Source organism: Pezoporus occidentalis, unplaced genomic scaffold (genome assembly GCF_034315485.1).
Source record: "Pezoporus occidentalis ecotype Australia unplaced genomic scaffold, CSIRO_AGI_Poc_V1 ctg42, whole genome shotgun sequence".
NCBI classification, from domain to species: domain Eukaryota; kingdom Metazoa; phylum Chordata; class Aves; order Psittaciformes; family Psittacidae; genus Pezoporus; species Pezoporus occidentalis.
In genome coordinates this window covers 5,711,198-5,727,099 of record NW_026915747.1, presented here as the reverse complement: position 1 = coordinate 5,727,099, position 15,902 = coordinate 5,711,198, and the positions used below count along the sequence as shown (strand labels likewise).

At 45.8% G+C, this 15,902-nt stretch overlaps 1 protein-coding gene across 2 annotated transcripts in view; it reads right to left on the bottom strand.

Moving 5' to 3' along the window:
• EXOC4 (exocyst complex component 4) overlaps positions 1–15,902 on the bottom strand; it is a 394,313-nt gene that overhangs the window by 165,461 nt on the left and 212,950 nt on the right. Inside the window, exon 11 of one of the 2 annotated variants that reach the window (XM_062634254.1) lies at positions 2,845–3,036. The exons of the other annotated variant lie outside the window; for it this stretch is intronic. Coding sequence (XP_062490238.1) covers positions 3,024–3,036 — 13 coding nt within the window. The 3' untranslated portion in view covers positions 2,845–3,023. Of the gene's footprint in view, positions 1–2,844; positions 3,037–15,902 lie in introns of those variants that run through there. 2 annotated transcript variants of the gene reach the window in all.

Sequence of the window (15,902 nt, the reverse complement as noted above, 5' to 3'; positions counted from 1 at the left end):
GCTCCTGGCAGGCCTGCATGATGGTTTTGGCAGTAAAGCTGGGGCACTGTTCCCGTAGCAGACTGCTCTCTGCCTCTCCAACACTTAAAGGAATCTGCTGCTACAGACTAATAAATAAAAGTATCTCCAATCCTTCCATATCCTCCTTTCTCCTGCTCCAATGGAATGCTGTTCCCCTTGCACAGCCACCACCAAGCTTCAAACGGACCCAGCCTGCCTGGTCAACAGCAGAACTAAGGCACATTAAGGCCTCAACTCTGCTGGCAAAAGGGTTCCCATAGCAGCTGTATTGATGGAGCGTTATGAGGATAACATCTTCAGCTGTTGAAGTCAGGACAGACACAACACCCCTATGTCCCAGGCATGGGAATCAATAAACGAGGCCAAAGATGGCAATTAATGTAAAACTCAGTTGAAGTTTGTGTGGAGGGACATATCACCAGAAGAGCAGTAAGCATGCATGTATGACATCACATCTTAAAATCATGATGTAATCATAGGCTGGTTTGGGTTGGAAAGGACCTTAAAGATCACACAGTTCCAGCCCCCTGCCACTGGCAGGGACACCTTCCACTAGAGCAGCTTGCTCCAAGCCCCTGTGTCCAACCTGGCCTTGAACACTGCCAGGGATGGGGCAATGACAGTGGGGTAATGATAGAGAAGAAAGCCTTCTATTAATTTGGATAATGCTGAGGGATTTAGCTGAGCTCCTCCTGGCCATCCTGGCCCATGCAGAGATGGGAACGCCTGGTTCTTACAGGTCCCCTCTTACAGGACAGAACTGAAAACACTACTACTATTGAAAACACAAGTAGTTAAGAACAAGAGCTTGAAACGAAGGCCCAAGACAGGAGAGTTGAGCTAACAAAGAGAAAAGTTTCTACCAAAGTCCACTGAGACAGAATGTGCAATCAGGATGAGATTCTTCCCTTTGCTTGAGGTTAGGAGTTGGAGCTCCTGTTGCTGCTCGATGTATTTAGCAATGACTATTGATGATGATTCCAAAGGACAGATAACTGAGAGAATCTCTGGGAGATACTGCTTCCAAACAAGCCCAAGACACGGGGCTAGAGTAGAAACTGGTAGTGACAGGGATCTTAGGAGAGGCTGGAGTTTAATACTACTCCATTCCTCTCCTGGAGGAGCCTAAGTGTTTTCCAAGATCAGGAAGGAAGTTAATAGACAAACACTATTATTATTAAACTAGATGAAATTTGGAACCACCATCCTTGACAAGTTGCTCTTTAAGGTGTAATTTGGCAATCACATCAGGTGAAAATAAATACGACATTAAAAAGTCTGGCCTCAGTTGTTACAAAGCTGGGTTATAATAAGCTCCTACGAGCTGAGGAAACAGCAAACTGCAAGTTGATACAGCAGATGATAAAGGCACAAAGTGAAGACACTGCTTAATCAGGATGCAAGAAGACAGCCAGGACCCCATCACAGGTCTACAATTTTAACTCTGTGATGGGGAAAACGGGTTTCATGCATTACTTGCTCTCTGCATCCTCCATCTTCCCTCTAATTGGAGATTCTTGCACGACAAAGCCTGCAGAAAGGATGGAAAGAAGCTGCAGCAAAATGTTCTGAGTTTCAGATCTAAGTTTGCCCTTTTGATGGTTTATTTACCTGGAAAATAACGGGTGCTCCTTACTTGAACACATCGGGGATGGGGCAGCCACAGCTTCTCTGGGCACCCTGTGCCAGCACCTCAGCACCCTCACAGGGAAGAGCTTCTGCCTAAGAGCTCATCTCAGTCTCCCCTCTGGCAGGTTAAAGCCATTCCCCTTGGCCTGGCCCTACAGGCCCCTGTCCCAAGCCCCTCTCCAGCTTTCCTGCAGCCCCTTTAGGCACTGGAGCTGCTCTCAGGTCTCCCCTTCAGGAGCCTTCTCTTCTCCAGGCTGACCCAGCCCAGCTCTCTCAGCCTGGCTCCATCTCTGTGGCCTCCTCTGGACTTGCCCCAATACCAAACCCAGCTGAAGGACTCACTGGTTGCTGCTATTGAGCTTGGAATAATTGCTACTCCTGCAGGTATCATAATACGATGATACTTACTATGATCAAATACAAATGGACATGAAGACTTCAAAAGACAGGGTATGAACACACAGTAGGATTTTATCATTTGGATCTCTGCAGTGCTCATGGGAATGGTTGGGTAAAGCTGCTGAGCAGGATCTCCAAGTGTTCTAAGTAGAGCTCAGTCACCTCCATCACTTCCAAACCAAGCTCTCACCAAAGTTCAAATGCTTCAAATCAGAACAAAAGAGGCAGGGACTTTGTGATACAGGAATATGACCGCTTCATATGGAGAAGCAGAACTCAGGCTGCTTATGAGAGCCGCTATGAACCAAAATACAACCATTCCTTCATTTCTCAGCTTCCTTTCACAGTGATGCTACTTGTTCATTTGTTTTTAGTAAAAGATGAAGATTGGCCACCGAAAAATAACAAGATGTTCTTCAGTGTTCAGAGCAATCATCACCTAATAATAATTACACATCATCACCTCGAAACTGCAGCTGAAGCTGTCGTGCTCACTGCTCTGCGCTGCGTTAGCAATACAGTACAGGCACAGCTCTGGGCAAGCGCGGCCGAGTTGAGGTCCTGGCTGGGCAGTTCTGACTGTCAGATCATTAATCATTGTCTTGGATATTGTTTTTCCACCCCAAAATGTGGAATCTGGGACTGTGCAACGTGCCAAAGTGGAGCTACTCACTTAACGAGACAAATGGATTTTATTGACTTAATCAAGAAGAGTAACAACTCAATACCTCATTTCTTCACAGCTGGCTAGAACAAACTCTGGAGGCATGAGGAGATGATGTAAAACACAGTCTATAAATTATGAGAGTTTATTAAAGAAATGCCAATGGAAACTGCTTCGGAATTGAATGTCCATGTTCTGCAAGGCTTCCACAGCAAGTGCGCAAAATATTGACTTCGAACAAATGAGGCGAGCAGCCTCCAGATAATTTATCAGAGGGAAGTCCATATTTTTCCTCTTTCAACTGATGAGATTATTCTCCTGCGCTGTATTTGATGGCAAAGGAAACGAAAGGTTATCACAGATTTTGTTGCTGTTGTTCAGATGACAGCTTGCTTTTGTCAAGGCGCCTTTCCGAGCTACTCCTATGTCTCTGCTCCTCCCAGTCAGCTGAGCAGGATGTGGATGGTGCAACCTTAGCTCAGATTTGCCACAGTTGGGCCCTAATGTTGATGGCTTGGAGGATTATTCCAAGTGCAAGGTCCTACACCTGGGTCGGGGCAATCCCAGGCACAGTTACAGGTTGGGCAGAGAAGAGATTCAGAGCAGCCCAAGGAGAAGGACTTGGGGGTGCTGGTGGATGAGAAAATGAACATGAGCCGGCTTCAGTGTGCACTCGCAGCCCAGAAAGCAACCGTATCCTGGGCTGCATCCAAAGGAGCGTGACCAGCAGGTCCAAGGAGGTGATCCTGCCCCTCTGCTCTGCTCTTGTGAGACCTCACCTGGAGCATTGTGTGCAGTTCTGGTGTCCTCAACATAAAAAGGACATGGAACTGTTGGAACAAGTCCAGAGGAGGCCACGAGGATGATCAGGGGACTGGAGCACCTCCCAGATGAAGACAGGCTGAGGAAGTTGGAGCTGCTCAGCCTGGAGAAGAGAAGGCTGCGTGGAGACCTCATAGCAGCTTCCAGTGTCTGAAGGGGGCCTGTAGGGATGCTGGGGAGGGACTCTTCATTAGGGACTGCAGTGACAGGACAAGGGGTGATGGGTTCAAACTTAAACAGGGGAAGTTTAGATTGGATCTAAGGAGGAAATTCTTTCCTGTGAGGGTGGTGAGGCACTGGAATGGGTTGCCCAGGGAGGTTGTGAATGCTCCATCCCTGGCAGTGTTCAAGACCAGGTTGGACAGAGCCTTGGGTGATATGGTTTAGTGTGAGGTGTCCCTGCCTATGGCAGGGGGGTTGGAACTGGATGATCTTAAGGTCCTTTCCAACTCTAACTACTCCATGATTCTATGAAACCTACAGATGGCCCCAGGGGCAGGAGTCTGTTCACATCCACTGAGCTATCTCCATCACACCTTTGACGTGCCACCTTCTTTTGTAGGAGATGGGGTTTTCACAGGGATCATCCTTCTTCAGCTAGAAGAATGAGAGTTATTAACACCTGTGATTTAACGATAAGCATAAAATCCATAGGTTCAAGAGGAATGGCAGAGTTCCTCCTGACAGCACAGCTCCCAGCCTTGGCTGCAGTGTGGACCTCGGGTGCCAAGTTCTGGACACCATTTCCCAGGATGCTGTCCAGGGCAAAGGAAGACAAGAAAACCCCAATGTCTATTTCCTGCAGAAGGAAGCACAAACCTTCCTGTGAAATCTCTGCTGGCAATGACTACTGGGAAGAGAAAACCACAGAAAAGGCCCAAATATCCTCATCCAGAAAGGGGGAAACAACTCAGGCTACCAGATGAGTGAAAAGCCTGGGAGAAAGCCTCACCATCACATCACTGAGGTGCAAAACTACACAGGCAGAGACACAGAGCAAAGTAAATGAAAGAGAATAAAGCAACCAAGTGCAAAGTATTAAAAGCATAAATTGCATCTATTAAATAGTAGCAACAAGGCTTCAAACTGCCGAGACTAGAAGAAACAGCTTCTTGGAGATAACTTAATGCCTGCATTCAAAGCTAGAAACTTTAAATCAGGACCAAAGAGCTATTATATCGATTTGTACGCAGGGAGCCAAGGAACACAAAATAAATGGGAATGAAACAAAAAAGGAGAGAAAATGGTCCTAACAATTCCGTGTATTCCTCTCAGGGGTCTGGAGTGATCAAGGCAGAAGAAACTTCTGTTCAAAGAGGGAACATTATGCTTTTATTTGCAGACAAATGCAAGCAAGACTCATTTGTTCTTAACTAAGTTTCTAACCAGATGTGAGCCCTGAAGAGGCCAGCACAGCCTAGCTCAGGTATTTAATGTTGCAAATGATGACTGCTGGTGATTAGGGCTCAAGCCTTGAAGGAGGGGCTGTGTCTCAGCTTCATAATGAGTAGGCTTTTAACACACCAAGCCTTTCATCTCTAGGATCTTGGACTGGATCTAAATCAAAGGTAAGTGCAAGATTTAGGCAGCTAATGGGGTCTGTTATGTGGCCACTGTTAGCTGATCACCTTTAGTTATTTTAAGCCCAATTTAGGATGGGGTAAGCTAGAGTCACAGATTGGTTTGTGTTGGAAAGGACCTTAAAGCTCCTCCAGTTCCAACCCCTGCCACAGGCAGGGACACCTTCCACTAGAGCAGCTTGCTCCAAGCCCCTGTGCCAGCACCTCAGCACCCTCACAGGGAAGAGCTTCTGCCTTATCTCCAACCTCAACTTCCCCTGTTTCAGTTTGAACCCATCACCCCTTGTCCTATCACTCCAGTCCCTGATGAGGAGTCCCTCTCCAGCATCCTTGTAGCCCCCTTCACACACTGGAAGCTGCTCTGAGGTCTCCACGCAGCTTCTCTTCTCCAGGCTGAACAGCCCCAATATTCTCAGCCTGTCTCCATATGCGAGGTGCTCCAGCCCCTGATCATCCTCGTGGCCTCCTCTGGACATGGAGCAACAGCCCCATGTCCTTTTAAATGTGGGGATGTCACCAACATCAGGGACACTAGAACTGTATGCTATACTACAAGTGGGGTCTCACGAGAGCAGAACAGACACAATCTTCAGATGGAAACCACCTTAGAAACAGGCTTTTCCTATTTCAATGCCTGCAGAATAACCAGCTGAGATGCTGTGAATGCTCAGAATTACTAGCAAGTGATTAAGAGGACATCCACGGCATTCCTAGCTTTAGGAATAACCACGTGAATAACAGGCACTGAATGACGAGCTTACGCCAAGCTCTTTCAAGCACACCAAGCCCAAAACTGAAGTTCTGCCAAGCAGAGGCTGTGGAATCAAACTTTACAATGAAAAGGGAACGTTGTGTTAACACGGATTTAAACATCCACACAATGCTAAAGGGCTTATCAATCCCCACAGCGAATATCCCACTTACAAATACCCACCACTCGCTTTGTGTCGGGTACGGTTAGGAGACATGTGCTAGTGAATGCAGGTCTTGTCAGAGGGTTTGTGTGTGGGATGCCTTCCACAAAGCCTCTGCTTTCAGCCTCACCCCAAATCATCTCTCTCCTTTTAGCCTCAGCGTTTCAATCCCGCTCTACAGGCAGCAAATTGAAACGTTCAGGCCTCCATTGCAAGGAGATGGAATCTGAAAAGCAAGAATGAAGCAAGGCATCAATAGCACACGCTACGGCTCTCCCCGACGACAGCAACGATGTCGGGTGAATGATTTAGCATTTGTTAAACTTCTACCATTGTGAAAGCAACCTATTATTTTCCTGGTTGTGCTCTGAAATGCCTCAATCACTGACAGGATGAGCAAGTGAGAAATAATACAGATCATTTTTTGACTGCTTTTATCCAACAGATACCTCGCTGTACACCCTATTGCCCCTTGTTTCATCAACAGCATCGCTAATACCTTTTTCTCACCCCCTTTTCTGATCCCATGGAGTTAGAGTGATGACTCCTCCAACTGTGCACATCTTTGCAAGTGCCCGATAACATCCTGTGTAACGGGATGCGGTGCTCAATTCAGGCCTCCTTTTGTAAAGAAAACAAGACACTGCACCCATGGGAAGCCTGCACACATTAGCTACCGAAAGCAAGCAGTGTGCTTAGCCACAGGACATGCTCTGACGTCTACACTCCTGTCACAGCAGCTTACATGAGTACGGCTCTGCTTTTTGACACGCTCAAGAAGTGGGCTCATGGAGGTTCAACAAGGCCAAGTGGAAGGTCCTGCACGTGGGTCAGGGCAACCCCTTAGTATCCATATAGAATGGAGGATAAAGGATTGAGAGCGAGCCCTGAGGAAAGGATTTGGGGGTGTTGGTCAATGAGAAGCTCCCCGTGATGCAGCTTCAGTGTGTGCTTGAGCCCAGAACCAGCCCCGTGTGTGCTGGGCTGCACCCCCAGAGTGTGAGCAGCAGCTCAAGAAGGGGATCCTGCCCCTCTGCTGCGCTCTGGGGATCATCCAGTTCCAACCCCTGCCATGGGCAGGGACACTTGCCATGAGAGCGTGTTCCTCCAAGCCCCATCCAACCTGGCTTTACAGACAGGATTTAATATCTCTGTCACAGGGCAATCAGACATCACAAAACACGTCTGCAAAAAGAGCTCCGTGATCCCTGAAAGCTCAGGAATACATTGTGGCTTTATGCAAACCTCAAAGAGCAACGGCTTCTTAGCCATGGAGCAGCAGAGGGTTTGTTCTGGAGGCTGAAAGGCATTAACCTTTGCGGATAAACCCATAGTGAATTAAAGATGAGCGGACAACCTTCCTAATTAAGGAATCAAATAAGACAGAACTTACATTTCTACCCCTTTCAGTTGACAAGACAATAAATTGCTCTTGTCTCTTCACAAGGATTCACTGAGATTCATTATCTCCTTCTGGGGGATCACATCAGCTTTGGCCTTACTACGTGTTAGGTCTTGAACCGTTCCTAGCCCAATCTGCCTGCAGAAGGACACCAGCCTGCAACCGAAGCGTGGCAGAAGGATCCATATGTCCCACTGCAGCTGCCTTTCACATGGAGAAGCTGCAGCCATACTCCAAGTTTCCTTAAAAAGGCAAAGGTCTCCTTTCTAAGAATAAAAATACACTAAGATATTAAAATGAAGCTCTCAAGTCAGCCCAATGCATCAGAAAATCCATCTAAATATAGATGATACCATATCCTAGCCCTTAGCTACAAGCCTTCCCGGGAGCAAAGCCATGGGTGCAGCAGTTCAGTATCACTGCTTATTTAGAGAACCAGTTATAAGAACCTGGGGATTTGTGTGTTTCTAGACTGGAAAACCATAAACTGGAGTACATTAGGACAAGAATTGCTGCTCTGGTCTTCCCTTCTTTATTCTTAATAACGTGGTTTTTCTCCATCAGCAAAGAAGTGCTCTGAAATAACTGCTCTAAATGAGTCTTTGAAGACACATCTCTATTTGCAAACCTCACCAAGTTACACATCAGGCAAGTCCCAAATCTTTACTTCTTATTTTATAGTAAGAATGAACAAACAGAAGGAACTTCCTGCAGTAATCGCTGTTAGCAAGGCTCAGAGAGAGGTGAGTTACCAGCCCTCTTGCTATTACCAGCATTCAAAGGGAGCTGCTAATCTCACCCAGTTCCGGTTTTACACAGGGTTTATGGATTCCAGATAGGGAATTAACACTAATGGTACTGACTTGGTAGCCAGACACACACCTGAATGCATCCTTCATCAAACAGCATCAATTGGAGAGATCCAAAACCTTGCAGTTCCTTCTCAATACAGCATTCACCAACAGCTATTAAAGCCAAGAACAACCCAGTTGCACTAGTGCTCAGCTCAAGCCTAGGAAAGGGTACAATCATATTAGACAGACATTAAAACAACTCCCTTGTTTGTCCTAGACACCAGCAGAGGCTGGTACAGGTTTTAAAAGCACTCCTGATCCAGTAATTCACATGGAATAGGCTGAATCATCCCAGGACATGAATAAAAATGAGAGCATTTAACAGACTTTTTACCGTGTAAACGGGGCCACAGATAAGAGTGAGATCAGAAGTGTTTATTCCTTTGTGATGCGGCTTAGCACACAGTACATTATAAAATCCAAGAGAAGGATTTTAACTGCAACGATATATCCTGTTACCTGCAGCAAGCAAAGAAGAAACTGCAAGAGTTAAAAGAGTAATAATTCCCTTTAAGTGCACGCTAGAATAGAAAACAAAATAGAGTGCTCATTCTAACCTCAGTCACTGTCTAATACAAACTGAGAATGTGTTTCATATTCGTACATGCTGCAGAATATGATTTCAGTAATAGGTCTCGAAAGGCATCCGATGGAATTTAGGAGCTTTTCCCGTTTTATCTTTTAATACAAACTTCTCAGCTCTACAAAGGTTTGTAAATAGAGGCTGTCTTCCAGAGTGCCAACCCTGGTGGCATTAACTCAAAACTGACAGAATCCCAGACTGGTGCCTATGTTGGAAGGGACCTTAAAGCTCCCCCAGCTCCAGCCCCTGTCACAGGCAGGGACCCCTTTCACTAGAGCAGCTTGCTCCAAGCCCCTGTGTCCAACCTGGCCTTGAACACTGGCAGGGATGGGGCAGCCACAGCTTCTCTGGGCAACCTGTACCAGCGCCTCACCACAAATCACCTATGCTTGAATAGGAGTAACCCGTAGGTAGGTAGGTAAGATAGATTAGATAGATAGATAGATAGATAGATAGATAGATAGATAGATAGATAGATAGATAGATAGATAGATAGAAAGAAAGATGCATGCCAGCGATGGGGCAGCCACAGCTTCTCTGGGCACCCTGTGCCAGCGCCTCAGCACCCTCACAGGGAAGAGCTTCTGCCTAAGAGCTCATCTCAGTCTCCCCTCTGGCAGCTTAAAGCCATTCCCCTTGACCTCTCCCTACAGGCCCTTGTCCAAAGCCCCTCTCCAGCTTTCCTGCAGCCCCTTTAGGCACTGGAGCTGCTCTAAGATCTCCCTATAGCAGTACTCAAGTGGGGTCTCACGAGAGCAGAGCAGAGGGGCAGAATCACCTCCTTCCACCTGCTGCTCATGCTTTTGATGCAGCCCAGGAAGATGTGCTTTCACACAATGCAATCAGAGTTTATTACAGGCAGTTTCAGTGAAGCTAATAGTAGGGAAAGTAAACATCTTTTTTTCCCCATCAAACTGAACAAAGCCAACGCAGCCAATGCACATTTTCAGCTTAGTGCCAAATAAAAAGGTACTTTCAGACACCTTGGAAAAAAAAAGCCTTCATTTTAACAATCCCATCTCCTGCTTGGGAAAACTTTACTAGCTTAAAACCGCTGCTCAACTCTGCCCTTTGGCTCCCCAGTCGCTGTGCCACTTAGCACAGAGAATAATAAGGAGCAACATAATGGAATACCATTTCTACCCCTGCCAGTCTCTAGGGAAGAGTAATCATCTCTGTACTGTCACTGCTAATGCAAACTACTATCGCTAATCCACTGGGACTGTGAGTAAAATACACAGGGAGATTGTTTTGCTGTTGCCCACCTTTTCTTCCTTCCCTTTTCAAACCCCATCTCTCTCCTGCAGGAGACTCCGAGACAGTATTAAGCCCACAGACAGCAAAACATGAAATGAATGAGGCAGGCAGATAAACAGAGCCTGGTCTCTCTGCAAAACCCCTTGTGAAGGTTAACCACAGCCCAGACCGAACGCAAACCTGCTTTGTTGAGGGCTATTATTAAATCGCAGTTGCCTGAAGACGCTGCTATTGTATTATCTGGCTTGATTCACAGATTGAATTCCAAGCCATGAAAGTGTGAACAGAGTGCGAATGGTTTTATCCATACTGTCCACAACCATTTATTAATACAGCAAAAGAAATTAGCTTCTGCAACAACCTGATGTTTTAAAGCTGCACGGAATGAAGTGATAAAGCAAACAAGATTTGATTCCTTGGGTTTCCTAATAAGCAGGTTTTCAGTAATGACACATAAATCGAGATAGCCACAGCATAGATTAACTTGCTTTGGGTAGGGAAGACCTAAGAAGTAATGTCTTTGTTTTACAGTAAATTATTAGGCACACATTTTACCGTGTTTATTCCACTCCATATGAAGAGCAGAGCTGGTTTCAAATTACATCAAGAAGTTTAATAGATAGATAGATAGATAGATAGATAGATAGATAGATAGATAGATAAAGATCTAAAGGCAAGTTCTTGGCCTTTAGTGTAAGGAACACCTGCAGGAAAGATATATGGACAACCACTGCAGAGCGTCAGAGGGAAATGCAGTGAGCATATAGAATAACATGGTGAAACAAGCCAGTGGCATCTCCCAGCCATGGAGAGGGATCCATGATGGATTGAGAGAGTTACTTGGAAGAGTTGGAAAGCATCTCAAAACCAAGCTGGGGCTAACAGAGCTCCCCTGACAAGATTTCATATCTATCGTTTATCTACCATGACTATTCCAATGATTTCCTTACCCTGTTTTGCCCAAAAGACCATCAATTGGAAACCCAAGAGATGCAAAGTTTGGGGAGAAGAAACAACCCAAACACTAATTCCTCCCTCTCCTTTCCTCCAAATCACTGTTACCCTCAAACTAAACCCATTCAGATTCAAATTTGAGCTTCACCATGAAGCTGCTATTGATCAGTTGTCACTCACACGGAGCCATCAAAGAGCACAATCATCAGGAACAAACCTGTTGACCCAGAAGAATTTGTACCAGCTCCCCCCCTGAATCTTAAGCCTCTAATCTGTCTGAGAGCACTAACAAAAGGTGTCAGCCCGAAAGAGGCGGCTGGAGGAGGAGGAAGAAGGCAGGCTCACAAAGGAGGAAAGGAGAGCTGAGAAGAGAGGAACTCCACAAGGCGAAGAGGCAAAGAGAGAAAGGCTTTGCCATCAGAAAGGAGCAGATGACATTCAAGAGGGTCACGGGGTGCAGAAAATGAACCAGGAGATTGAAAGGTTTTGGTGGAAGCGCTGACTTTGAAAGCAGCCCTTGATCTATTTTCTACACTGAACTGTTTCCTTCACAAGGCCCAAACACCACACATAGAAAGGAACGAGCTGCATCCACCCACGGTAAATGAGGGAACATACGTTTGAGAGTTGTATCAACTCTCTCTTCTCCTGTGAGCTTCCAATTTGTTGGCATATTAAGTTGTTTCCATTCTGCTACGTGTTAGGCATGAGGTACAAAGCCAGCCTGGATGTCTTGAACTCAACCATATTACACAGTTCTTACTCATTATAATGCAGCTCAGAACCTGATCCAACATACAGCCTCCAGGCCAAATCCTCCTCTGCTTTAAATTTGTTTAATACCATGGAAGTACATTTATTTCAACTAAATGAGGATCTGACTCCAAGTTCATTCTACTGCGAGTTAGTAAATATGAGGCAATATTGAAATCCTAATTCATTCAAACAACAGCCAAAGGCAACTCTGGACATCAAAACTTGTTTTAATTTAGGCAGAAATGGCCGTGGGTTAATTACCAGTGTTAAAGCATCTTTAGCATCACGTGGACAATGCCACCAACGATGCGTTAGCTTGGGTTTCTGGTGTGTTACGCAGTGCTCCTACAGGGATGGAAACACATAGATGGAAGATCTTGGTTTTCCAGGCTACAAATCAAACTGTTATTGCTAAATCAGTAAGAAGTGTAACAAAAAAACCCAAAACCCAAACAGCTATTTTCTCATTAGACCTGAGACTGCAATTTCTTCCAAGCAGAACACACACGCCTGCAGTTCAGGTGAGGCTGCACCTCTGATCCTGTGTCCAGTTCTGGACCCCTCACTACAAGAGAGGCATTGAGGTGCTGGAGTGGGGCCAGAGAAGGGCAGTGGAGCTGGTGCAGGGCCTGGAGCACAAGTGTGATGGGGAAGGGCTGAGGGACCTGGGGGGTTCAGTGTGGAGAAGAGAAGGCTCAGGGGGGACCTGATGGCTCCCTACAAGTGCCTGAGAGGAGGATGGAGCCAGGAGGGGCTGGGCTCTGCTGCCAAGGAACAAGGGATGGGACAAGAGGAAACAGCCTCAAGCTGCCCCAGGGCAGGTTTAGATGGAGCTGAGGAACAATTCCTTCCCCAGAGGGTGCTCAGGCATTGGAACAGGCTGCCCAGGGCAGGGCTGCAGTCACCGTCCCTGCAAGTGTTCACACACCTCAGTGCCATGGGTTAGTGGTGGCCTTGGCGGTGCTGAGAACGGTTGGGCTGGATGAGCTTAAAGGGCTTTTCCAACCTGGTTGATTCCATGACTCTTCCTCCTATTCCCTTCTGGTTTTGTGAGTGCTTTGGAAAAGCAGGACTCCCTTCCCAACCCTGCATATCCCCAAAGACTTTATCATGACTATTTTGACTTCTCTGTAGAGTCTCCATTTCAGACATGATGCCTGAGGAGCCACATCTGAACCTCTACAACCACAAAGATTATTCCTCTTTCTCAGCAGGCAGCAAAGGCAGCTCCTGGGTAAGTTCCCAAAATTAGGAAGAAGGAAGCTGATACCAGCATATGTTTTATAGGCAGGTCTTAATGTATATCTCATCCCTTTCTTTATCCATCAGAACCACTTTTATTTACCTACAGGGAAGGCCTCAAGGCTCAGCTCTTCATTTTGAATTTTGCTTCAGTTTGATTCAATGAATAAATCTCTTTTTTTCTCTTTCGTGGAATATTACAGCAAACCAAAAGGGGAGGAAAACATCTACAAGCAAACTGAGCCTCAAAGCTACATGAGTCAAAGCAGTTATACACCCCCAGCATCGGCATTTAACTGCCTTGTTTTGGTACAGCATCTTCTTGAGTCATACTAAGGGGCTGATTCACATTTGTATCATCACCATTTCAGTCTATTCTCATCACACTGACACTGAAGTCTACCAATTAGGGCTGGGAGAAAACAATGCTGATGGAAGGTTGGGTATCACCAGCTTAGAACAGTTCAAATCAGATCCTTTCAATGCATATTGGGAACTGCTGCTGGTAGCTACACTCATACATACTTGTAAGTACTGATGGATTACCCACAGGTTGGGAAGAGTTTTCTACCAAGCCAAAAGAAACAGGTTTTAAAATGACAATTTCTCCAACCAAGTGAGGTATTTCAGAAGATACAGTCCCATAAAATCAATGGCAAACAATGATTTTCCTCCAGATAGCAGCTTCTTTAGTGAACATCAATGCGCATCATGAGGGGAAGGTGTAAGCAAGATGCACACACGTCAAAACTGGAAAGCACTCATGGTGCCCATGGCACGTTACAAACAACATTACAGCCTTGGAACAATTCAAACTTAAATTGAAACACAGGGATAAAAAGCACGAAAACACTGAATTTATGAAGACGTTGGAAAACTCACATCAAATGGGGTGACTCAGTGAGTATCTGCGTAACTAAAGAGGAGCAGATGTCTTCCTACAAAGGGGCCTGATCAATTCAACTGCTCCTTTCTACGACCTGCCATATCCTGCTCATCCTCCTCATCTACAACATATGGTTTGTACAGAGCTCATGGCCCTTGATCTGCTGTAAAAACACAGTAAGCTTGGTAATCTGTACATGTTTTAACACATGCACAAACGTAAAGTGCTCAGATGCCTCATTGATCAGAAGATTAGAAACACTGCCTAACAAATACCATAAGGTTTTAAGGGATATGTGTCTACTGACAGAAATGCTCATCAAATATCTCTTCAAAGTCTACAAAATTTGGGAATAAAAACAACTGTATAACGGGACAGAATTCCCTGACCAAACACTTCCCATAGAATCTCAGAATGGTTTGGCTTGGAAGGGCCCTTCAAAGCTCATCTAGTTCAACCTCCTGCAATGAGCAGGGGCATCTTCAACTAGATCAGGCTGCCCAGAACCACATCCAGCCTGGCCTTGAACGCCTCTAGTGCTTCAGAGCCTGCAGTCCACAGGATGCTTTTTCCCCCAGGTACTTTCTTTTCTACTGCAGCACATTAAATCCCACACCTGCATCTCTCAATATGATGCTCAGAGAGAGACTGATGGGATGTTTTCCTCATAATTGCAGACAAATGTTTTTCTTCCTGGCAGTGAAGGTGATCCCAGCCAAGTCCTGAATGCACCTCATTCTTCTGAGGAACATGCGTTAAAATCAATGACTTTCTCCTGGAATCATAAAATCCCAGGCTGGTTTGGGTTGGAAGGAACCTTAAAGCTCATCCAGTTTCAACCCCCTGCCACGGGCAGGGACACCTTCCACTAGAGCAGCTTGCTCCAAGTCCCTGTGCCCAACCTGGCCTTGAACACTGCCAGGGATGGGGCAGCCACAGCTTCTCTGGGCACCCTGTGCCAGCGCCTCAGCACCCTCATGGTAAAGAATCCCTTCCTTATATCTAACCTTAATCTTCCCAGAAATCCCACAGAGTATTGAACTGGATAACTATGAATTATGCCTGTGCTATATCAGCCATCATAGAGAAGAGCTCACTCCATATGAAGGACTCAAGGAACTAAATGGAAAATGACTTGTAGATTTAGACAAACTTTTGGTCAAACTCCTCACTATTCTCCTGGAATCATCCCAAGAGCATTTGCAAACGTACCGGCAGATACATTTATGCTCACCCCAAACCCAGTTCTCCAAGTCAATGAGATGTTTGTTGCCTATAGAGAGACACCAGCTAATACCTGGAAATCAAGTAGCAAAGCCTCAGTTTTTCCATCATGGTTCACTGGTCACAGTCAGGTTTTTCTGGTTTTCTTGCCAGAAGCAGAGCAGAAAAGGTGCAATTCAGCCAAGTGGTTAAAAGGAAAGTTTTCATTTGCTTTGTAGGCTTATTTCTGGGAGGTTTCTGACCCATCTCCACTAATAAACAGCTCTAGTAAAGAAAAGAGAAACTAACTTTTAGGAGCAGATGAAAGCAGAAAACTGCGTAAAGGCCAAAACTGCTTCCCCTTTTTCTGCCATCAGTCTTTGACCTTCCATGTGTTTCCAGCTTGGGTAGATCTGAGTGGGAAAAGCTGGGAAACAAAACCCAGCACAGCTCCTGCTTTCCTCAGTCCCTAACTTTCTGAGGTCTGCAGAGCACACCTCAAACATGCTTCTTGCTTGAGGCCCCAATGAAAGCAGCAAGAGCTAAACACAAGACTCAATCCTATAGCGACACAAGCACCCAAAGCAGACAGCCTCTCCTTTAGTGTGTGACTGCAATGGCTAGAATAAAACCTCTCAAATGTGGGGGTTTAATGGAGATAGAAGGGAAACACAAATGATAGGGGCTTTAAGGGACTACCAGAAAAACATTAACAATGAACTGAAACCAAAATGAC